The 23,765-nt window shown below is 58.6% G+C and overlaps 6 protein-coding genes across 14 annotated transcripts in view; 3 read left to right on the forward strand and 3 right to left on the reverse strand.

Moving 5' to 3' along the window:
* Positions 1-511, reverse strand: part of CTU2 (cytosolic thiouridylase subunit 2) — a 4,182-nt gene extending 3,671 nt beyond the window's left edge. For both annotated transcript variants that reach the window (XM_050311611.1, XM_050311612.1), the window contains exon 1: positions 186-511. In XM_050311611.1, coding sequence (XP_050167568.1) covers positions 186-265 — 80 coding nt within the window. In that variant the 5' untranslated portion in view covers positions 266-511. The remainder of the gene's footprint in view (positions 1-185) is intronic.
* Positions 512-586: 75 nt separating this feature from the next.
* RNF166 (ring finger protein 166) lies at positions 587-7,824 on the forward strand. 2 transcript variants are annotated; one of them, XM_050311506.1, is made up of 6 exons: positions 587-764; positions 2,281-2,437; positions 3,856-3,968; positions 4,258-4,372; positions 4,679-4,786; positions 5,613-7,824. In XM_050311506.1, exons 1-6 carry the CDS (start codon positions 592-594, stop codon positions 5,676-5,678), a joined length of 732 nt encoding a protein of 243 aa, XP_050167463.1. In that variant the 5' UTR covers positions 587-591; the 3' UTR covers positions 5,679-7,824. The 2 variants fall into 2 exon arrangements, with proteins under 2 accessions (XP_050167463.1, XP_050167464.1); XM_050311507.1 differs by lacking the exons at positions 587-764; positions 2,281-2,437 and adding an exon at positions 2,448-2,639.
* Positions 7,825-8,771: 947 nt separating this feature from the next.
* MVD (mevalonate diphosphate decarboxylase) lies at positions 8,772-12,196 on the forward strand. The gene is made up of 10 exons (XM_050311519.1): positions 8,772-8,878; positions 9,180-9,250; positions 9,345-9,459; positions 9,539-9,685; positions 10,081-10,280; positions 10,412-10,486; positions 10,835-11,053; positions 11,135-11,250; positions 11,333-11,441; positions 11,934-12,196. Exons 1-10 carry the CDS (start codon positions 8,809-8,811, stop codon positions 12,012-12,014), a joined length of 1,203 nt encoding a protein of 400 aa, XP_050167476.1. The 5' UTR covers positions 8,772-8,808; the 3' UTR covers positions 12,015-12,196.
* Positions 12,197-12,253: 57 nt separating this feature from the next.
* On the forward strand, positions 12,254-15,762 carry LOC126637952 (cytochrome b-245 light chain). The gene is made up of 6 exons (XM_050311520.1): positions 12,254-13,273; positions 14,004-14,073; positions 14,286-14,360; positions 14,574-14,657; positions 14,732-14,813; positions 14,898-15,762. Exons 1-6 carry the CDS (start codon positions 13,216-13,218, stop codon positions 15,078-15,080), a joined length of 552 nt encoding a protein of 183 aa, XP_050167477.1. The 5' UTR covers positions 12,254-13,215; the 3' UTR covers positions 15,081-15,762.
* A 1,076-nt stretch (positions 15,763-16,838) lies between these two features.
* IL17C (interleukin 17C) lies at positions 16,839-18,092 on the reverse strand. Its single transcript, XM_050311642.1, has 3 exons — positions 18,051-18,092; positions 17,222-17,544; positions 16,839-17,088 (listed from the first exon to the last, which is right to left on the reverse strand). Exons 1-3 carry the CDS (start codon positions 18,090-18,092, stop codon positions 16,839-16,841), a joined length of 615 nt encoding a protein of 204 aa, XP_050167599.1.
* A 3,325-nt stretch (positions 18,093-21,417) lies between these two features.
* Positions 21,418-23,765, reverse strand: part of ZC3H18 (zinc finger CCCH-type containing 18) — a 46,467-nt gene continuing 44,119 nt past the window's right edge. For all 7 annotated transcript variants that reach the window (XM_050311705.1, XM_050311703.1, XM_050311710.1 and 4 more), the window contains one exon: positions 21,418-22,183. In XM_050311705.1, coding sequence (XP_050167662.1) covers positions 21,985-22,183 — 199 coding nt within the window. In that variant the 3' untranslated portion in view covers positions 21,418-21,984. The remainder of the gene's footprint in view (positions 22,184-23,765) is intronic.

Consider the following 23,765-nt stretch of genomic DNA (forward strand, 5'->3'; position numbering starts at 1 on the left):
GGCAGCACCAGAGGCAACCCGGAGGGTACCGGAGAGGTATCGGGAACACATCCGGGGGAAGAACGGAGCGGTACCGGGGGTACTGGGGGAGCACAGGGGATATACCGGAGGCAGCACGGCGGGGATGTCTGGGGGGATACCGGGGGGTTAGCGGGGGTTCATCGCGGCCCGGCCCGGGCTCCCACCTGCCTGCCGGTGCGCGGCGGCGCCGCGGCGGCTCCGCGTCCGCCCCGCACCCGCCACCGTCATCCGACACGTCGCACATGGCGGCGCCGCTCGGCCCCGGTCAGTCTCGGTGGATCCTGCGTGTCCCGTGGGTGCCAGTGGATCCTGCTCAGTCCCGGCGTGTCCCAGTGTGTCCCGGTGGATCCTGCTCGCAGTCCCGGTGCGTCCCGGTGTGTCCCGGTGGATCCTGCTCAGTCCCGGTGAGTTCCCGCTCGCTCTGCCCCACTCGGCTCGGGCCCTGTCGGCCCCGCCGTGTCCCGCCGTGTCCCGCCGTGTCCCGCCGTGTCCCGGGGCGCTCCGGTCGCGCGGCGCTGACGCGGCGGTGCCGCCCCGTGACGCCGGGCCCGCCCCGCCGCCGGCGCCGCCATGTTCCGGAGCCTGCTGGTGGCGGCGGCGCAGCGGCCGCAGGGCCCGGCCGGGCCCCCCCGCGCCGCCCCCGGGCCCGGGGCCGCGGCCGAGGCGCTGGAGGCGCAGTTCAGCTGCCCCATCTGCCTCGAGGTGTTCCACCGCGCCGTCGGCATCGCGGGCTGCGGGCACACGTGAGACGGGGCCCGGGCGGGGGCGGTGGGGACCCCCGGGATGACCCCGCCCCGGGGACGGGCGCGGTGCGGTCGCTCGGCGATGTCCTGGCGCTGGGAACCCTCGGGGCTCTCTGCCGAGTGACCGCGGCCGGCGACTAGACCCTCATCCCACTCCCAGTCGAGTACCGGGACTCCCATCCCACTCCCAGTCAAATACCGGGACCCCCATCCCAACCCGGGATGATTCAGTACGGGGCATCCCGGTACTGATGTATTATCCTAGCCCCAGTCAAACACCCCACACCGGGTTTCCCATTCCCACCCCTGGGATGGTTCTGTACCAGGGCCCCTATTCCCACTCCTCCCATTCCGATACCGAGACCCTCATCCCAGTCCTCCATCCCACACACTGGGGCCCCCATCTCACCCCTCCCATCCCAGGGGCTTCATCTCACCCCCCTAAGTCACCCCAAAAGTCAGCATCAGGACCCCCATCCCACCCCCAGTCAAATACTGAGACTCCCATTCCTACCCATCTCATCCTGGTACGGAGACCACCACCTCTCCCATCCAGCACCGGGACCTCCATCTCACCCCTCTCATCCCAGGACCCCCATCCCATCTCTCCCATCCTGGTACTGGTACCCCAAATCCAGTTCCAGTTCAATACCGGGACCCCCATCCCACCCCCGAGTGCCTTATCCCCATGCCAGATCCTTCCATCTCCAGGGAGGGGGTGATGCCCTGTCTCCCTCAGTGTTCCCCAGCCTGGAGCTGATGTGGATGTCCCACTGACCACCCAGAGCTCCCTCTGCTACCAGACCTGGCTCCCACCCCCAGAACCTCCCAAACTCTTGTCTGTTTTTTCCCCCATCATTTCAGGAACACCTTCATCCAGTTTTCCATCTGATTTTGGGGACACCCCCAGTGGGGCTGTGGCTTTACTTGGAGCTCCAGTGCTGCCTCGCTCATCCCCCTGTAGCTTCTTTGAGGCTGGGGGTGATTCTGGATCCCATCCATGATCCCCCTTCCTCATTCCCAGTCCTCTTGCAGTGGCAGAGGGTTTGAGGTGTTTCATTCTGTGTTCCTGGTAACAAGAGCTGGGTAGGAAGGGCCATAAATGTCAGGATAATTGGATTTTGGGGACAGAGCTGCTTTGCCTTGTGCCTGGCAAGTGCTTCTGTGCACCTCCTCCCCACCTGGATTCCTCAGCCACACTCCTGGGATATAAGGACCTTGGAAGGAAGTGATCCAGGCTCTAATGTGCTCACTTCATCCCTGCCTGACCTGGATACTCAGCACCACTTTTGTTTGGCTCCTTTCAAATCCAGTCTCGGAGCAGCAGAATCATCTGTATGTGCAGGGTGCATCTTGGGGGTTTGGCCTTCTCTCACCCTCTCCCAACCTCCCAGTTCTCCCAGTTGGGTTACTGATCCCTGGGTTTTGGGGTGCCGGGAGTCCCTGGGAATGGGTGTGCCCTGATGGGGATCCTGCTTTCCTTCCCGGGGTGCTCAGTCCCACTCTGTGCTCCCAGGTTTTGTGGGGAATGCCTGCAGCCCTGCCTGCAGGTGCCATCCCCGCTGTGCCCACTCTGCCGCGTGCCCTTCGATCCCAAAAAGGTGGAGAAGGCTTCCAGTGTGGAGAAGCAGCTCTCATCCTACAAGGCTCCCTGCAGAGGCTGCAGCAAGAAGGTAAAGCTGCTGGTCCCCATCCCGATCCCAATCCCACAGCCGTGGTGCCAGGAAAGGGGAGTTACTGGCTGTTCCTGGTTTGCTTTGTGGGGTTCCCTGTTCAGCAGGTCCCCAGACAAGGGTGGGAAGTGGATCTGCAGGAGGACAGGAAGCTCTGCAGAGGGATTTGGACTGGCTGGATCCATGGGTTGAGGCCAGTGGAGTGAGTGTCAACAAGGCCAAGTGTTGGGTCCTGCCCTTGGGTCACAACAACCCTATGGAACGCTCCAGGCTGGGGGAAGAGTGGCTGGAAAGCTGGAAAAGGACCTGTGGGTGCTTGTGACAGCAGCTGAATATGAGCCCAAGTGTTCCCAGGTGGGCAAGAGGCCAATGGCACCTGGATTGTACCGACCACAGTGTGGGCACAGGACCATGGCATTGACTGTCCTCCTGTGCTGGGCACTGGTGAGGCCACATCTGGAATTCTGGGTCTGATTTGGGCCCCTCCAGGACAGACACTGATGGGCTGGAGCGTGTCCAGAGAAGGGAACAGAGTTGGGGAAGGGTCTGGAGCACCAGGAGCATCTGAGCACCAGGTCTGGAGCACCAGGAGCTGTGGGGGCTCAGCCTGGGGAAAAGGAGGCTCAGGGGGAACCTTTTCTCTCCACCTCCCTGACAGGAGGGTGGAGCCAGGTGGGAGTCGGGCTCTGCTCCCAGGGAACAAGGGACAGGATGAGGGGAAACAGACTCAAGCTGTAGCAGGGGAGGTTCAGGTTGGGCATCAGGAGGAATTTCTTCATGGAATGGGTGGTCAGGCCTTGGAAGGGGCTGCCCAGAGAGGTGGTGGAGTCCCCATCCCTGGAGGTGTCCGAGGAACGCCTGGACGTGGCACTCAGTGCTCTGGGCTGGGTGACAAGGTGGGGATGGGGCACAGGTTGGACTCAATGACCTTGGAGGTCTTTTCCAAGCAAAATGATCCTATGATTCTGTATCCCCTGTGTCACAGCTGCTGCCCAGAGCCAAGCTGAAGCTGCAGCTCTTATGGAACAGTGGGACCTTCAAAAGCAGGTGGAGGTTTTCCTGCAGCATGGGAACTCTTAACTTTGAGAATCTTGTCACTACCTGACGGCAGCCCAGGAGTGATCCCACACGGTGTCAGAGCACTTTGGGGGTTCCTGCCATCAGCAGTTCCTGCTTTTTGAAGGAAAATGGAGCAACCTGGATGGCTTGTGGGGAGCCTCTGGGGATCCCTGCAGGGACAGTGCATCCCCAAATCTCCATCCTGCGAGGAGGGATGGGTGGGTGCAGCATTTCTGCTGCTGTGGGTCATCCTGCACAGACCAGCGGTCGCTCGGACCTGGGCTCCAGGTCCAGCTCCAGTGCTGGCTCCTGGAAGGTGTTCCTGCAGCCCAGAAATGTTTCTTGTCCTCCTCCTCCAGGTGACCCTGGCCAAAATGCGCTCTCACGTGTCATCCTGCGCCAAGGTGCAGGAGCAGATGGCCAACTGCCCCAAGTTTGTTCCAGTTGTCCCCACGTCCCAGCCTATTCCCAGGTATTTCTGCGCCTTTGGTATGGAAGCGTGTCCCTCCTTGCATGCCCCAAAATCCAAGCATGTGTTTTACCTTTTCCTGACTGATCACAGGGAGGAATATCAGCACTTTTCCTTCCTGGCACCCACAGCCCTTGTGCTGCTCCGTGTTTTGGAGGATGGGTTGGGATGAAGGACCCACAGGGTGGGAAGGGGCTGGGCTTCTGCTCTCACAAAACTGAGCTGGGCTAGTTTGGAAGGAGTCAGTCCAGCTCCTTGCCTGGGGATCTGAGCTTGTCCTTGCTCTCCTCAGCAACATTCCCAACCGCTCAACGTTTGTGTGTCCGTACTGTGGGGCCCGGAACTTGGACCAGCAGGAGCTGGTGAAGCACTGCATGGAAAACCATAGGAACGACCCCAACAAAGTGGTGAGTGATGCTGGAGCACTGGGGTGGGCTGGGATGTGCAGGGAAACTCCTGGGCAATCCAGATACACTACCCCAGGCCACCAGCATGGATATATGTGAGGTACAGCTGTGTTCCCAGCTGGTTTAATTTGTTTAAATCCCTTTGGCACGTGGGGATCTTTCTCTACTTTGTTAGAGGCTCCTTGTTTAGCACTTTCTCTGTCCCTCTCTGTCAGAAAGTGGGGGGGCACCACTCACCTCTCAGGGAGGTCAGGGCAGAAGGATCTGTGTCCAGGTGCCACCATTCCTGTGTCCCTGTCCCTGCAGGTGTGCCCGGTGTGTTCAGCCATGCCCTGGGGGGATCCCAGCTACAAGAGTGCCAACTTCCTCCAGCACCTGCTCCACAGGCACAAGTTCTCCTATGACACCTTCGTGGTGAGTCAAAAAAATAGGGGACCCCCTCCTGTGTCTTGTGGCAGTGGGTGAAACCAACCCTTCCCTTCCCATTCCGGGATCAGCCCATCCCACTGGGAAGGGGACACATCCTCCCTTGGGCTCCACAGGAGGCACGTGGCACACGTGTTCCCCACCTGTGAGACCCCCCCACCCCGAGGATGCTGAGCTGGTTGTCCTCACAAAAGGAGGAGAGGAAAATGCTCCTGCTCTCCACAAAGATTGTTCCATTAAACTTTTCCCCGGAGGAATTTTAACACAAAAAGCCTTTTCTTTGAGGTTTCAGGAGGAGGGGGGAGGGAAACAGCCGGGGGTTGGGGGGTGTGGCTGCTCCATATGGGGGGTCTGTGACCCCTCCTGTGTGGGATTGAGGGTGTGGTGGCTCACCCTTGGCTGCAGCAACCCAGGGGAGGTTTTGTTCCCATCCTGCTTTTATTGGATAGATGTCAGGGAAAAGAACCTCCAAACATTTACAGAGGAATATCCTGGTTTCAGAAGCGATTGGTGTGTTGGGTAAACCAGATTTGGAGTGCTGGAAAAACCCTTGGCCTTGCTAGAAAGCTTCACCCTTTGGCCTCAGCTTGTGTGGGCATGTCCCATCCTTGCTGCCAGGTGTGGGATTGCAGGCAGGAGAGGGATGTGGGCACAAAGCACACCCCAAAGAGCACGGGTTTCGTTCCCAGGATCTGTGTGCCAGAGGAACAAAGGTTTGCAGTCTCCATGGCACAACCAGGAGCGGGCAGGGCTCCATGGAGACGGTGTGCCCTGGCTGCACCAGCTCTCCTGAGCATTTTTGTTTTATTTTTAGGATTACAACATCGACGAGGAGGCAGCGTTGCAGGCAGCCCTGGCTCTGTCCCTCTCTGAGAACTGAGGGGGATCCCCCTCCCTGCCCCGGCTCCTTTTGCACACTCGACCTTCCGGGAGACGTGGATCCCACGGGCACCCCCGGAGCCTCACTGCTGCCTCTCTTCCCTCTGCTCTGGGGGCAAATCTCGCCTTGTTTCAGAAGGTGGAGTCTCCTCATCATCGTGGTGATGAAGCAGAGACATCTGGAGAGAGGAGCCGGTGCCAAAGGGCTGGGATCAATCCTGGTTTAGGCATTTCATATCCGTACTCGGAGCATATCCCTGTGTCCAGATCTATTTATTGTTAGATGCTTTTTGGCACACTTGTCCTTGCTCTCTGTTGCAATCAAATAGGTACCTAAAACTAATGTATTTGATGCAAAACGCCCTGATTTGGGACTGGAATCATCCACATCCTTTTAAAAAGGAGGAAAACATCACGGAGCATCTTTTTGTAAACTCTCCAAGGATTTTTCTAGAGATGTCAGGCTGCCCTGATGCCCCTGCTGGAGGCAGGAGCTGCCTCCTTCACCTGAATCCCGGGATGAGACTTACCCTTCACGTTTCCCATGAGGACAGAGGGTTCAGAGAAGCCCTCAGGGATGGCATCCAGCATCCAGGGAAGCCCCCTCCTCGTTTTGTACCGGCTCTTGGGATACTGAATCCTTGCATTTTTCTACACGAACCGGCGTGAAGCCTTTTCCACGTTTTCTAGAGTGGGATCAGAAGCTGTTCCTCTTCACACTGCAATATCTGTCACCCAGGACAAGAGTATTTTTATGGAACATTATGAAGAAAGTTTATTTTTAAACAGAAAAAACCCCAAACAAATGAACATGTGGATTTGGAATGGGGTGGGAGGCAGGAGCTGCATCCTGGAGCAGCGGGTTGGACTCTCTGGGGTGCTGGGAAGTGTACGGGGCTCCTTTGTAGGTCTTCCTGGGCCATTCCCGAGTCATTGTGGGCCATTCCCGGGTCTTTCTAGTCTGTTCCCAGGTCTTTCTGGGTATTTCCCTTTCCTCCTCTGAACTCCTCTGCCTGTGAGGGAGCAGGCAGGATCGTTGTGCCATGCTGGCACAGAACAGCTGGATTGTGTCCAGGTGATAGGGTGTCTGTCCATGCAGGATGCCAGCTGGAACACTGAGCTGCTTATCCCTCGAGAAGTAGGGGATTGCATCTTCCTTTCCCAGTCTTTCCCTGGGAAGAGGGCGCTGTTGATCTGAGGTGCTACATAGCATCCTGGTGATCCTTGGTCCCCTTCCTCTCTGCCTTCTCTGGAGTTGGTTCTGGAGGGCTGGGAGAGGATGGGAGGGAGATGGCACCGGGGATGGGATGAGCCTCAGGCTCCAAAGTGATGGTGCTGAGGGAGTGGGTGATGCCCTGTGCTGCCTTCCAGCAGGATTTGCAGGGAAGAGGGGTAGGAGAGGACCCCTCTGCATCTCCCTGCTCAGAGAACTCCCAAGGCTTATACAAGACCTGGCTCCAGCTCTGCTCTAGCAATACCTGCTTGGTTTTTATTTTGATTTTAATAGTACTGGATGTTTTTGGGATCTGCAGCCCCAGGAGGAAGGTGCAGACACCCCTCCACTCCCCTAGCAGGGCATGGAAAGGGCTGGAGCTGCCCTGCTCTGCTCCCTGGAGCCAGGCCAGCAAGGAGGGATGGGATCTTCTCTTACCTACCCGGCATTGCTGGCACCTGCTAAGCCTGGAGGATGTTCCTGGTGGGATGGAGAGCACTGGCATCTTCCCAGAGGGACTCGGGAGTTTCCCTGTCCTGTTCTCAGCTGGGACCCTCAGTTCCTGGAGCAGCCTCCATCTGAGCTCCCTGCTTTTGGGACAGCACTGTTAACCTCAGTCTCCTTCCTTCCTTCCTCTTCTTCCCTACTCTTTTTGCCCCACAGAGCCAGAGCAGGGGCAGCAACAGCTGTTTTTGTAAAGCACTTTAAGGCCTCGGGTGTGAGGGGTCAGATCTGGCCGTGCCGGGCTGTGCCAGGGATCCCTCCGTGCCAGGGATCCCACCATGCCAGGGATCCCTCCGTGCCCGTCAGTGTGTCACCCACCACTTTTTTTGCATAATTAGAACTTTTAATGAGCCGTCCTGTTTTTGGAAAAAATTAACTCGATGACGTATTTGTAGCAAACCATTTTTCTCAATAAAGGCAGTTTCATCCACGGGTGGCCTCCCCATGTGGGCTCTTTTGAGGGGGTCCCCAAAATCCCTGCTGTGGAGAGGGGGCGATGCTGCTCCCCTCTATTCCCCTAGGTGGTTTTTTAGGGTAGGTGGGATCTGTGTCCCCCTGTGTCGCTCCCATGTCCTCTGTGTGCCCCCCAGCACTCCTGGGCACCTGACTTGGTGGGATGTTTTCCAGTGGGAGTAAGTGACCAGAGGATAAAAATACCCTTGGGGGGGGCACAGGCAGCAGGGCCTGGATGAGGGTGCCCAGGGGGCCCCTGGGGCATGGGGGTGGGTCCCAGTCCCTGCTGTACTGGGAGCACTGGAGATTCTGGGACTACTGGGATCACTGCAGGGGGACTGGGAGCACTGAAGGGATGCTGGGAGAACTCGAGGGGCACTGTGATACTGCAGTACTGGGCATACTGGGAGCACTGGAGTCAGTGGGATCCTGGTGGCCCTGAAGGCTCTGGGAGCACTAGGAGAGCACCGGGGATATTTGGAGCACTGGGGATCCTGGGAGCACCGGAGGTGTACGGGGAATACCGGAGCACTGCTGGAGTCACTGGGTGAACTGGTGCCTTGCGGTAGCTGGGGGTAACGAGGGCACGGGGAGCACTGGGGTAGTACTGGAGCACTAGGGTGCTGGAGACAGAGCGGTCTGGGGAGCACCGGGAGCGGCACCGGGAGCGGCACCGGGAGCGGCACCGGGAGCGGCACCGGGAGCGGCACCGGGAGCGGCACCGGGAGCAGCGGTACTGTCTGCGCACGCGCAGCCCCTTCCCTACTCGAATATGGCGCCCCCGCACGCCCCTCCCAGCACCCTGGGGGGCGGGGCCGCGCCGTGGTCCGATCGTCGCCATTGGGCGCAGCCCGCCGGGCCCTTCCGCGCTGACCAATGGCGAGGCGAGAACCCCCCGTAGGTGACGGTGACGTGCATGGCGTGGGGGCGGGGTCCGAGGCTGTCGGCGGTGCCCGGAGCGATGGCGGCGGAGCGGGCGCTCGCCATGGCCACCTGCACGGCCCCCGTGAACATCGCCGTCATCAAGTACTGTGAGTGCGGGGCTGCTCGGGCGCGGGGCACCCGGGGCGGGACATTCGGCTGAGGGCGGGTCGGGCTCGGGGGCTCATTTGGCTCCTGCGTGGGAGGGTGCTCGGAGCACAGGTGCCGTGCCGGACCGCGTAGTGCCGTGTCCAGCTGTGCCGTGCCATGCCGTGCTCTGCTATGCCATGCCATGCCGTGCCGTGCTCTGCTAAGCCAAGCCATGCCGTGCCGTGCTATGCCATGCCGTGCTGTGTCCATGCTTTCCATGCCTTGCCATTCCCAGCCGTGCCATGCCTTGCTCTCTTACAGGGGGCAAGCGGGACACCGACCTCATCCTGCCCATCAACTCCTCCCTGAGTGTGACGCTGCACCAGGACCAGGTGAGTCTGGCTCTGTCTCGGGCTCAGGGTCAGCCCCTGCTGCCCTGCCAGCCCGTGCCCGGCGGTGCTGAGCCCCCACCTTGTGTCCCCACAGCTCAAGACCACCACCACGGCCGCCGCCAGCCGGGACTTCACGGAGGACCGGCTGTGGCTCAACGGGGCGGAGGTGGACGTGGGACAGCCGCGGGTCCAGGCCTGTCTGCGCGAGGGTGAGTGACGACACCCGCATTGCCCCCGGGGCGGGGGGTCCCTGATCCTGAGCCCTCCTCACTGCCCCTGTCCCTGCAGTGCGGCGCCTGGCCCGGAAGCGCCGGGGGGGCTCCGAGGACGCGGCCACGCTCAGCCTCCTCTCCTACAAGGTCCACATCGCCTCCGAGAACAACTTCCCCACGGCCGCTGGGCTGGCCTCGTCTGCAGCCGGCTACGCCTGCCTGGGTGGGTGTGAGACGGACATGGGGGTGGCAGGAGTGTCCCCTCTGACCCTGTCCCCTTGTGCAGTACCGGGAAGGGATGGCAGAGGTGTCACCCCCTCTGACCTGTGCCCTGCCCATGGATGTACAGGATGGAGGGCACTGGGAGCAGGTGACAGGAGTGTCCCCTGCTCTGACTGTCCCCCACAGTGTTGGCTGTATGACGTGGAAGGCACTGGGAGGGGGTGAAACCCCCCATCCTGCTCTGACTTGTCCCCTTCTGCAGCTGTGTGGTGTGGAGGGCACCGAGAGGGGATGATACTCTGTCATACACCTCTGGCCTGTCCCCTGCTTGTGGCTGTATGGCATGGAGGTCACTGGGAGGGGGTGACAGGGTGTCCCCTCTGCCTGTCCTTGCAGTGTCAGCCCTGGCCCGGCTCTATGGTGTGGAGGACGAGCTGTCAGAGGTGGCCCGGCGGGGCTCGGGCAGCGCCTGCCGCAGCATGTGGGGGGGCTTCGTGCAGTGGCAGCGGGGGGAGCGGCCCGATGGCACCGACAGCCTGGCCCACCAAGTGGCCCCCGAGACGCACTGGCCGGAGCTCAGGGTCCTTGTCCTGGTGGTGAGCAATGGGAGGGGCTATGGCCCTGCCCACCACCCCCAGATGAGTGGGGTTTGGGAGACCCCAGCCTGGGTGGGTGCAGACCCTGGAGAACAGGGGGAGTCTTGTCCCACCATCTGTGCCCCCTCCAGGTCAGTGGGCAGAAGAAGCCAGTGGCGAGCACGGTGGGGATGCAGACCAGTGTGGAGACCAGCCCCTTGCTGAAGGTATGAGGGGACGGGCCTCATCCTACTTGGGCAGGGCCAGGGTCTCTTTTCCCTTGGAATGGGGCTGGAGGGCATGGAGTGACACCCAAAGGGTTGCAATGCAATGGGTATCACCAAATAGGGGTAACTGTGACCCACCTGCTGCAGGTGTCACCAATTTGGGGTGACCACAACCCACCTGTCTCAGGTGTCACTGAATTGGGGTGGTGGTGACCTGTCTGCCACGAGTGTCACCAGATTGGGGTGACCACAACTAACCTGTTGTGGGTGTCACTGAATTGGGGTGGCCACGACCCACCTGCTGTGGGTGTCACCAAGCTGGGGTGACTGTCCCATGTACCATGGCAGCACCGGGCAGAGGTGGTGGTCCCGGAACGCCTGGCCCAGATGATGCGGCACATCCGGGAGCGGGACTTCGAGGGCTTTGGCCAGCTGGCCATGCGGGACAGCAACCAGTTCCACGCCACCTGCCTGGACACCTTCCCACCCATCTTCTACCTCAACGACCTCTCGCGCCACATCATCGCGCTGGCACATCGCTACAACGCCCACCACGGGCACACCAAGGTACTGGCCGGGGCTCTGTGTGTACCGTGGCACTGTGGACCCTCCCCAGGCCCCCACGACCCCCCCCCAATCCCACCACAGGTCGCCTACACCTTCGACGCCGGCCCCAACGCCGTGATCTTTGCGCTGGCCGACACCGTGGATGAGTTCGTGGAGGTGGTGAGGCGCAGCTTCCCCCCTGCCGCCAACGGGGACCAGTAAGGCAGCCTTGTCTCTTACTGGGGGGTGGGATGGCAGGGGACTGCAGGGGACAGGGACTGAGCCCTTGCTGTGCTGCAGGTTCGTCCGGGGGCTGCCCGTGGGCTCAGCTGCGCTGCCACAGGAGCTGGTGGCCGCCGTGGTCACCGAGCCAGTGCCGGGGGCCGTCCAGTACATCCTGCACACCAAGGTGAGGGGCTGGGGGTGCTGGGGGAGCGTGGAGCCTCTGGTGAGGCTCTGGCTCCATCTCGGACCCCAAGGCAGGTGGTGGGACCCCATCCCTTCCCCCAGGGGTGTGTGCAGAACCCCATCCCTACAGGCATGCATGGATTCCATTCCTCTCCCCAGGGGTGCATAGGACCCCATCCCCATGGGTTTGTGTGGGACCCCATCCTTGTTCCCAGGGGTGCACAGGACCCCAAACCCACCCCACACTCCATCCCTAAGGCTGTATGTGGGACCCCATCCTTGTCCCCAGGGGTGCACAGGACCCCATCCTTGTCCCCATTCCCAGGTGGGTGTGCAGGACCCTGTCCCCAGACATATTCCCTCTGGCACAACCCATGGGGTGGCCTTTTGGGGTTTGTGGGGCCCAGACCTGCCCCCCAGCCCTGAGCTGGGGGGGTGGTCCCTGCAGACAGTAGGGCTTCTTAGTGTCCCTAACCCTTGTCCTGCCCCACAGCCTGGCCCTGGTCCCCAGCTCGTGGATGATCCCAGCCAGCACCTCCTGGGAGCAGATGGGTTGCCCCGACGCCGCGCTTGAGCCCCGGTGACGCCTCCAGGAACACCCCTGGGACAGCCGGGACATGCCAGGAAGGCTCTGCCAGTGCCACCCAGGGGGCTCAGGACCCTGAGCCACACCTGCTGTGCCCAGCCCTGGGTCAGGATGTGACCCCAGGGCTGGTTTTTACTCTTTTGTAAGGAAATAGAGGGTTCCTGGCTGTCGTTTTGGGGTGTCGGGCTCTGTGTGTGCTGGTGGGGGGGACAGTGCCAGCCAAAATGGGGGGCAGGAGTGGGGATGGTTCCTCCTAATGGCTGTGCCTGGGGCTGATCCTGCACAGCCCTATCTCTCTCCCCACCTGAGCCCTGTCCCCACCATGCCTATTGCGGGGCTGCTCCTGTCCCATATAACCCCCAGTTGTCCCTACTGGGACTGATCCTGTCCCCCAACATGGCCCCTGTCCCTTGCACATCCCCTGTCCCTGCTGGGACTGACTCTGTCCCCCTGTACAGCCCCTGTCACCTTATACGGTCCCTGTCCCTTGTGCATCCCACATCCCCTGTCCCCTCCCAGTTCTTTGCAGGACTGATCTTTTCCTTGGTCCCTCAGATGTCCCTTGTGGGGCAGCTCCTGTCCCCTGTCCCCCCAGTCGTTCCTGTTGGTGCTGATCCTGTCCCCCTACATAGCCTCTGTCCCTTGCAGGACTGATCCTGTCCCACATCCCTCAGGTGTCCGTTCTGGGTCTAATCCTGTTCCCCCCGTGTTCCTTGTGGGGCTGATCCTGTCCTGGGCAAGACAGATCCTGTTCCCTCCCATGCCATCCTCATCAACCCAGCATGTCCTGTGTCCCACTGTGTCCCTTGAACTGATCCTACCCCCTGGACCAGACTGATCCTGTCCCCCCACACCATCCTCATCATCCACCACGTCCCCTGTCCCCTCGGGGTCGGTGCCGTGTCCCCTCGGGGGGCTGCGGGGGGTCCCCGCGGGGGCGTGGCCAGAGTGGAAAGAGGCGTGGTCGATGGAAAAGGGCGTGGTCCGCACTTGCTTACATTGTATGCGCCTTCCGGGTCGGGGCCAGCCGAGCAGGGCAAACCCGGGCCGAGCCTAACGGGGCCGGGACCCGCCGAACCCTATCGGGCCGAGCCTAACGGGGCCAGGAGCAGCCAAACCCGCTCGGGCCGAGCCGAACAGAGCCGGGAATAGCTGAAGCCGCTCGGGCCGAGCCGATCCCGTGCGGGCCATGGGGCAGATCGAGTGGGCCATGTGGGCGAACGAGCAGGCGCTCGCCGCGGGGCTCAGTGAGTGCGCGGGGCCGAGAGGGGCCGGGAATGCCGGGGCCGGGCGGGGGATGGGGACCCGGGAGCTGGAGGGAAAGAGAGCCCGGCGGGCTTGGAGTGCTGAGCCCCGGGCGTGCTGAGCCCCGGGGTGCCCCCAGACACGGCCCCGAGAGATGGGAAGGTCTCGGTCCCACCGACCAAACGCTGGGGGCTGCCGGGGGGTGCAGGCGGGAGGCGCCGGGACGACCGGGAAGTCCCGTCCCAGCAGGGGATGCGCAGGGCTGGGAACTCCGCTTCCTCTTTTTCTCTTCCTCCTCTGCCCTCTTGCTCGTCTCCTCCTCCTCTCTCCTCTCTTCCTCCGGCCGCAGGGCCAAAAACCTCCCCGCGAAGTCCCACAAGCCTGAAGCTCTCCAGTTGCCTGAATCCAAGGGGTCCCGCATACAACATCTGCCTAGCATCCCACTTGTCAAAGTCCCCCGGGGCCATGGAGACCCCCATTTCCCTTCCCTCAGTCCAAGAAATCCTACATGTCAGGTTCTCAAGGATCCCCACGTGCCAGGTTTGGGGTTATCTTATGTTAGGCATTTGTCTCCTGAGTTTGGGGGTCTGTATCCTGGGTTTGAGTGTTTGTATCTCGGGTTGGGGGTTTGTATCCCGAGATGGGGGGGTTGTATCCCGGGTTAGGGGTCCGAATCCTGCCCTGGGGGTCGTGTCATGGGCCGGACCCCTCCATCCCGCGCTGTCTCCGCAGTCCTGGTGACGGGCGGGATCGTGGCCGTGGCGGGGCAGTTCAAGGGCTGGTACTTCGCTGCGTACTCCATGTATCCTTCCCGAGAGCATTCCCGGGGCTGGGCGGCGGAAAAACACTGTCCCGATGGGGGTGGGAAGCACAAACAGGGGGGTCACATCCTCCTCCTCCCCACGCTGGTCCCAAATCGTGCTTTCCCTGCCTCAAACAGCCCCTTCTTGGGGTGAGGGTTGTGCCTTGGGACTATGCCCAGTGCGATGCCCCCTTTCCTTGACCCCCTGGCAGCGCGGCAGGCATCCTGGTCTGCCTGCTCGAGTATCCCAGGAGCAAGAGGAAAAAAGGCTCCACCATGGAGAGATGGTAAGTGATGGGTTCCCCGCCCTCACCCCTGGGACTGGGGTCCTGGTACCCCCCCAAACACAGGGATGTGGCACCGGGGATGGGAGCGGTGGGGTGGGAGCAGAGCTGGATCCTGTGTTCCTTGGGTGGTCCATGCAGGACAGTGTGGAGATGGGGGTCCCTGGGAGCCCCTGGGTGAGGACACCCCCTCTGATCCCTCATGTTGCTCTGCAGTGGCCAGAAGTACATGACAGCCGTGGTGAAGTTGTTTGGGCCCCTGACCAGGAATTACTACATCCGAGCCATCCTTCACGCCGCGTAAGTGGGATACGGGCTCAGGGATGGGGTCCAGGCCCCCTTGACACCCCCTGAACCCCGAATCTCTCCCCCAGCCTGGCTGTCCCCGCTGGTTTCCTCCTCTCCACCATCCTGGGCACCGTCTGCCTGGGCATCGCCAGCGGCATCTACCTGCTGGTGAGTGCAGGGAGGGTTTGGGGGACTCTTTGGGGGGGCTGGGAGGAGGACGAGACCCCCCCTGACGCCCCCATGGCTTTGCAGGCCGCGGTGCGTGGGGAGGAGTGGAGACCCATCGAGCAGAAGCCCCGGGAGCGGCCGCAAGTGGGGGGCACCATCAAGCAGCCCCCCAGCAACCCCCCACCCCGGCCCCCCGCAGACGCACGCAAGAAGCAGCCGGCGGAGGTGGGGGGGCAGGTGAACCCCATCCCTGTGGAGGCTGAGTAACGGGGGGATCCTCCTGCCCTGCTCTGCTGCTCCTGCTCCCGCTTCCTGGCTGCTTCCCAGATTCACTATGGGAAACAGGGGGCCCAGCTCCAGGGGATCCCCAAGGCCCTGGGGCTGCTCAGCTCATCTCCAGCTCCTGGCGATGCTCAGGTCCCTGAGGATCATCAGTTCCCCCTGGGCTCCCCAGCTATCCAAAGGATTCCCAAATCCCCAGGGACGCTTAGATCCCTGTGGGATCTCCAGGCCCCAGGGGCTCTCCAACATCTTGAGATCCCCAGATCTCTGGAAATGCTCAGCTTTTTAGGTGTGTCTCCAGCTTCCAGGGCTCCTTAAATTCCCAGTCTACAATGCTCCCTGTGGGATCTCCAGTCCTCAGGGGTTCCCCAACTTCTGGAGATTCACAAATTCCTGGGGATGCTCAGCTTCCTGTGAGGTCTGCAGCCCTTAAGGGCTTCCCAGCTTCTGAGGATCCCTAAAGCCCTGGACATGCTCAACTCCCTGAGGGTGTCCCACCTCTCCAAGCAGCTCCCAGTTCCCTGGGGGATCCCCAAATCCCTGTGGAACACTAGCTCTCAGGGACCCCCAGCCCCAGGGGAGGTCAGGCAGCTCTGCTCTCATCACCAGCACTCCCTATTTTTTGTCACTTCCGTAGTTGCTGTTGCAATAAAAAGTGGGAAAGGCACTGGCTCCCGCTGCTTCCCACACCAGGGAGGAGCCTTCCTCTCCCACGGAGGGTCTCCTGATCTGGGGAGGCTGGGGCTGGATTGGGGGGATGTTTTGAGGCCAAACTGTGATTATGGGCAAACCCAGGGTGGGCGTGCTCAGAGTGCAGCCACTGCAGGTTCCCCTTCCAAAATCCTTATGGACCCCATAGTGGGGTGAAACTGGAGGGGCCCTGCACTAGAGCTGCACAGAGAGTCCCAGTGGAGTCCCCCAAAACCTAGGATGACACCCCAGCAGGGAATGTGAGGGCATTTCCCTTCCCCGCTTCCATTTGTGGATGCTGGAAGGTGCTTGGGTGCGATGTGGGTGCCAAACCTTGACTCTGTTGGGCACCAGCAGCTACTCCAAAACCCCTTCCCACACAAACAATTTTTTTTGGGGGGCACAGCCACCCCAGAGCTCCCCCAGGTGCTGCCAGGACAGGTGGGGTGGCCCTGGCAGGTGGCACCAGGCCCATGGGATGTGGGTGCAAGGTGTGGGTGTCGGGCTGCTGGGGGTGGGTGACACCCCTGTGCCCTGCTGCCCATTCCATCAACCTCCCAGTTCACCCAGCCCTTTGCCCATCCCACTAAGGGATGTCCCACAGCCTTACCTTGCTCCACAGGGCACCCATGGATGTGCCCCCAGTTCCCAACATCGCACTGCCCTGACTGGGAACAGAGCAGGGACCGTTTTGGGAAAGGTTAACTTTTATTTGCAGCATTAAATAGCACACAGAGAGGAGACAATAAATAGCTTTTTGGGGGAATAAATAACCAGCGAGTGCCCAGGCAGCGCTCGCAGAGTCCGGCCGGGGGGTCTTGAGCACTGTGGGGCAATGCTGGACCCGGAGTCACAGCCGTGGCCGGGGGAGTCAGCAATAAATAGGGGGTAAAAAACGTCCCCCGGCTGCAAGGCTTATAAATAACTCATAAATAATGAGGTGAGGGGCTGGGAGGACGCCCTGGCTGGGGGTGGGTGCTCTAAAACAAGCACGGGCGGGGGGGATGCGGTGACATGGTCACACTAGGGGGGCTCCACGGGAGCAGGGGAGGGTCAGCGCCCGGTGCGGGGCAGGACACAGGTGCAGCCCACGGGCACCTTGATATAATCCACCTCGAAGGTGACGAGGCCCAGCCCGGCGGGGTGCGGGCAGGGCTTGCGCCGCAGCACCATCATGGTCTGGTGGATGGTCACCGAGTTGAGCGACGTCGTCTCCCGGCCCGTCTTGACGTCCACACAGCCGCTGCACAGGCACTCGGCGAAGGCCAACTTGCGCGGGTACCGGTTCTCGTCCTCGTCGATGCTGCGGGGGGGACACGCTCGGTGAGACCCTTCCCTGTGCCCCCTGGGTCACCCCTGCTGGGATCAGCCAACGGGGGTGCACTGGGAAGGGCAGACATGGAGGTTGGGGTGCCGGTGGGGTGTCACGGACTCACCGGTAGCGCCACGGGGAGATGGAGCGTTCGTTGGGTTCGCTGCGGAGGCTGGCACGGGGCTGCAGCGCGGGGCAGGCGTGCAGGTGGTGCCGCCGGTGCCGCCGGTGCCTGGTGCTCTCCAGCTGCTCCAGCTGTGGCACCAGCTGCACGGGCACGTAGCGGTCCCAGCGCAGGCTGCGCCCCAGCAGCTGCGAGGGGGGCTCATCCCCCAGATCGGCGCCGCTGTAGCACAGCACGGGGTGGGCGTGCGGGGAACCCCCGGGGCGCCGCAGCCCCTGGCACAGCACCAGCACGCCCAGCAGCGCCAGGGCACCCAGCCAGCCCTGCGGGAGACAGCCGGTCAGGGGGCACAGCAGTAACACCCCCACACATACCCACCCAGGGGGCTCAGTGGTGAGATGGCATCACCCCCAAACACGGCAGGGGTTCAACACACTGAGCTCCAGCACAGCCTCCCCAAAATGCGAGTCTGCACCCACATGTGCACCAGCACCCAGAGCGTGGGCACGTGTGTGTATGTATATCTATATATATCTATTTCTGTACTGTATATCTCTATCTATATATCTCTATCTTTGTATTTCAATATCTGTATCTATCTATATGTTTCTATATCTACATATCTGTGTAGCTATTCATCTCTCTATATATCCCCACCCCTAAAAAATAGCACACATATGTGACACAAGCATGTACACACACAATATCAACACCACCCCCTCATACATACACAGGGATTACCTGTACATATATAGACACTCAGGAAATATTTGCATAAATATATATATATATATGTACACACAGGGGGCTAGAACAGATGTATACAGACCTCCACCCATAAGACAGTGGCACATGTGTGTGCAAGACACATGTACACGCAGACACACAATCAACATATATACACAGCTATACATAGACAGCAGCTACCTATATATACACATATATACATCTATATACACACAAAATACAGAATGCACACACACAGAGGGCCAGCACTCACATATACATAGCCCCAACCCTAAAGCTGTAGCACATATGATACAGGCATGTACACACACACACACACACATATATATATCCTGAGCTATAAATACACAACAACCACCTCCATACATACACATATATGCACACACAGAGAATACCTGTGTGTATGTACGTGTGTATATATATATATATGTACACCCACAGATATATATATTCATATACACGTATACACAGATGTAAACATACATACACACACATATACACATACACGTATACATACATACATATACACACACACACATCTGTATGCTCACAGAGCCAGCACACACATATAACACACCCCCACCCTTACAGGAGTAACACGTGTGTGCAAACATACACGTGCACCCAAACATGTTTACTGCTAATCACATACACACCCACGCACATATAGACATCTATGTACAGACACAGACAGAAAGTACCTCTTTCTGTGTGTGTATGTGTGTGCGCACATAAAATAATAAATAAATACTGCTTAAATATAAAGAAATAACATAAAAATACATGTTAAATAAAAATATATAGAATGAAAGTAATATAACTTCTATTGTTGTATTAAAATATTAAATAAAACTATAAAATATAAGTAGTACATCAAAACCTTGCAATAATAAATAAAATTATGTTTGTGTTGGTAGCGTATACACACACAGGGTATCAGCACAGGCACATGTGTGCACACATGAAGATACCAGCACGTGTGTAACACACACATTATCACCTGTGTGTGCACACATACATAGATACAAGCACACACACACACATACATATAAATAAAAGTATATATGTATGTATATACATATATATATATATGCACATCTACATGCCCACACTACCCTGCTGTGCACAGACACATGGACACACACACACAGTAGACCCATGTATGTGCACACATAGATACATGTATGTGCACACATGTACACAGAGGCACATGTATGTACACACACGTGCACACACAGACATGCATGTGCACAGAAAGACATGCATGTGCACACAGACACATGTATGGACACAGAGAGACACGTATGTACACACACACACACACACACACACACACAAACACAGCGGTATCAGCTCTGGTGCATCTCCACACCCACGCAGAGCTGACAGGACATATCCATACATGCATATGGCCAGGTGTGCCAGCACACGTACACACACACACACACACACACACACCCCTCCAAACTGCCCCTCCGTGGGCACACGGACACACACCACCCCCTGCCCCAGCAGCCACAAACACACCTGTGTCCCTGGCAGGTGTGCACATAATTCTGGGCAGCCCTTGGAGCACTGTATTCCCCCACATATCACACACATATATACAATATAAACACACATAAATACATGTCTCCAAGTACAAACCCAGCAGCACACGTCTGTCCACATGCACACACATGTCACTGGCACATGTGTATCTACACACACCAGCCTTCACGTTCCCACCCTTCCAAGCTGGGAATCCTTATACACACACACACGGAGCCCTGCACATGACATGTAACACACACACACACACATGTATTGTGCCCACACACTCCCAGCAGCCCCACGCTCACACCTCCCAGCCCCCCCCCCAAGCCCCACGTTACCATCAGCCAGGTGTCGAGGCAACACGCCAAAATTTGGGGGAAGTGAACACGCCAAAATTTGGGGGGGTAACACGCCAAAATTCGGGGGGGACCCCTTGGGAAGTGCTGCCCTAGGGATGAGGCGGCCGAGTGGCAGCGCTGCCGCTGCCGCCGCCTTTTTATAGGGCTCGGCAGGTGATGTGCACACACCTGGAAACTCCAGCTCCAGGTTCCTTCCTCCTCCCCGCGGGCCGGTGCACTTCCTTCTCTACTCCACGTGTGCCAGCCTGGAATACAGCCTGACACCTCCAGGATTTCAGGAGGGAGGATGGGAAGGGGTGTCCAGAGGCTTGGCTGCCCCGATGACACCGTGATGGGCATCCCCCAGGCCATACCCATTGCATCACCCCCGCAGTGATATCACCGGGGCAGCCAGAGAAGAAATCCCAAATTGGGCAACCCTGGAAAGGGCTGAAGGGCAGCGATTACCCCCTGCTGATGCTCTTTGCTCCAGGATGTCCCAGTGGCCTCAAACAGCATGGGTGGGATACTGATTTCATACTGGGTATAAAGAGCAGGGCTGCAGGATGGGAAATTCCAGAGCACTGGGAAGTCAGAGACCCCAAATACTGTTCCTTAAATTAGGGGGATTTATCAGAGGGACCCTCAGATGATCCCACCCATGGCACTGGCTGTAGAGACCCCCACTACTACCACCAGTGGGATACTGGTTTCATACTGGGTGCAAGAAGCAGGGCTGGAGGATGGGAAACTCCAGGAGATTGGGAGTTCAGGGACGCCAAACATCACCCCTAAATGAGGGAGGTTTATCAGAGGCACCCCCAGATGATGCCCCTCCCCCTAACATGTAATACCAGTGTGATACTGGTTTCATACTGGGAGCAAGGAGCAGAGCTGGAGCCCTGGGACAGGGAGTTCAGGGACCCCACAGACTGTTCCCTCATTGGGGGGGTTTATACAGGGCACCCCCAGGTGGTATCAGACGCTGGGCCCCCCACTAACACCACCAGTGGATACTGGTTTCATACTGGGTGCAAGGAGCAGGGCTGGAAGATGGGAAAGGCACACTGGGGGTTCAGGGACCCCAAATATCAACTTCTAAGTCAGAGGGATTTGTCAGAGGCACCCCCAGATGATGACCCCCACTACCACTGGGATACTGGTTTTATACTGGGAGCAAGGAGCAAGACTGAAGGTGGCAAAATTCCAGGGGATTGGGAGTTCAGGGAGCCTAAACATCACCCCTAAATGAGAGGGCTTTATAAGAGGTACCCTCAGATGATGCCAGTCAGGGCACGAGCTGCAGAGCCCCCACTAACACCACTGGGATACTGGTTTCACACTGGCTGTTCCTCCAGGAGATAGAGCAGCTCTTCCAGCTCCATGGAGCAGCAGAGTTGAAAACCTAAACTACAACCCCCCTCAAACTGAGGGGTACAGATCCCCAAGGTCAGGGAGAGGGTGGACAGGGGATGCAGAGAGAAGAGCAGGAAAAGGAAAAACTGGTTATCAAAATACTTTATTTCAGGGAGATCCCTCAAAAAAAAAAAAAAAAAAAAAAAAAAAAAAGGAGAGGGGGAGGGAAAATCAAAGGAAGAAGGACCCTCCTGTTAGACGGACATGCCCACAACACCTGCAGGGCTCCTGGGAAATCAACTGAACCAATCCGCTGCTCCAAAGAAACGACAGGTCATTCCCGAGGGGATTGAGGCAAGAATATATATATATTTGTTCCTGGGGGAGGAGGGGGTGTTGCCAGCAGTTCACAGCAGTTTTCGGCTCTCTCGGCACACAGGAACTAGAACTGCATTGCTGAAGACACTCAACACACAGCAGGGCTAACTAGGAGAATACAACTCGAGGCTAGCAAAGAGGGGAGGGGAGAGAGGAGAAGTGGGAGCATCCCACGGGGCTGGAGTCCTCTGTGCAGAATTTACACGGCTCCGGAGCCGCTGGCCCTCGCGGAGCCGGAGCGAGTCGTCGCGGGAGTCTCAGCTGACAGAATTTCCTTAATTTTTTTGTTTTGTATGGGTTTTTTAAAAAGAATCGCAGCCAAAATGAAGACAGAACTGCAAAATCCCAAAGTGGCCGCTTTTTCCACTATTTATAAAAACATCAACAGTCACTACGGGGCACGGCCCACTATACTTTTCCCGGGATTTTGGCCCGCTTGCGAGCGATGGCGTCTTCCACCGCCTTGAGCTGCTTCAGGAGCTCCTCCCGCCGTGACAGGGTGCTGGACTTGCCCCCCTTGACGGCCGCAGGACCTGGGTCGGATCCTTTGCCCGGGACACTCGTGACTTTGCTGGAGCTCTTGGATTGAGGGGAGAGCTGGCGTTTCCTGGGAGAGAGAGGAGGGAGAGGTAGGCGAGAGGCACTGGGAAAACTTCAAAGACATCTGCTCTGGTGGGATCATTAAGGGTGGAAAAAATATCATCAAGTCCAAGTTTCAACTGGATCCCACCATGCCCACTAAACCATGTGGAATCATGGAATCGCTTGTGTGGGAACTAAAATTTCATCCAGTCCCAACCCCTGCCATGGGCAGGGACACTTTCCACTATCCCAGGTTGCTCCAAGCCCTGCTCAGCCTGGTCTTGGACACTTTGAGGGATGGGGCAGCCACAGCTTCTCTGAGCAACCTGTGCCAGGGCCTCATAACCCTCACAGGGAAGAGTTTCTCCCTAATTTCTTATCTAAACTAATATATCAGGAAGTGTCACCCCTAACACATGACTCCAAGAGTTGATGGGAGAAAATATGAGGCCTTGGGTTAAAAACTGGCTGAAATAGTAAAAAAAATCAGCTGTTCCAGGGAGATTCCCAGAATAAACTCGGCACCATGGGCTGTGCCAAGCTCTTGGGTGCAGTGAGCAGCTCAAGGGAGTGGCAGAGACACAAAGAGGGATGAGCAGCTGTGGAGAAGCCCCACAATCCCAAATCCTGACAGCCCCTTCCCTGTGATGCCACTGGGTTTTTTGGTGCCCTGGAGAAACCCAACATGTCTGTAACACCCTCCCAGATGGGCACAGGGCACATCAAACCCACCATGTGGCAGTGCCAACCCAGAGAGCAGCAGGATTAGAGGGTCAGGAATCATGGATGTGGTACCAGCGCTGGAATGGCTGAGGTTCCTGTCACTGCTGGAAAACAGGACCTGAGGGCCTGAGGCAGGACAGGGCTGTGGCAGCAGGGTGAGGTTTTGGTTTGGGAAGACTCTGAGACATAGAAATTGAGGCTCATTCGTGGCTGGGAGAAGGGAAGGGATGGCACAAGTACAGCCAGTCAAGGAACACTGGGATGCGTTTGCTTCCAGAGATCCTTGGAGAGATGACACTGGAGAAATACAAAGCAGCATCATCTGGCTACAGGCCTGAGGGAGGTGTGCCACAGATGCTCTACAACCTTCAGCCCCTGAAGCCACATGTCCAGTCCTGCAATGGGATATTCTAAGCACAGCAGTAGGCACAGCCTGACAGGAATCTGGACATGAGCTGGTCACCTGCCACCTCAGGGGATGGCAAGGTGCAAAGCCAGGGCTGTCAGAGGTCACATTTTAACATGTCACAGCAGCAAGGTGACAGGCTGGGAAAAACGGGAATCAGGCACTGGAGCCAGGTGCCAGGAGGAGCTGGGCAGCAGCAGGTAAAGGGGTGTACTCTCCTGCTCATTAACACTATGCTAACGAGGCACTGACTGGGCTCACACCTGACCCACTTGGCTCCTCTTGCTGGGACTGACCTCAAGAAAACCCCTGGGCTCCGGCTCATCTCCGAGCTGGAATGGCTCAGCTTTGCACGGAGCCTTGAGCACCTCTGGCACCTGCCCAGGGAGATCAGCGTCCTTCCTCCTGCTGTGCTCCATGGCAACTGGGAACTGCAGCCTGAGAGCCCTGGGAGCTCTGGAGCTGCCTTGGGAAGGTG

This window comes from Myiozetetes cayanensis, unplaced genomic scaffold (genome assembly GCF_022539395.1).
Source record: "Myiozetetes cayanensis isolate MyiCay16 unplaced genomic scaffold, myiCay2020 scf16, whole genome shotgun sequence".
Lineage (NCBI taxonomy): Eukaryota > Metazoa > Chordata > Aves > Passeriformes > Tyrannidae > Myiozetetes > Myiozetetes cayanensis.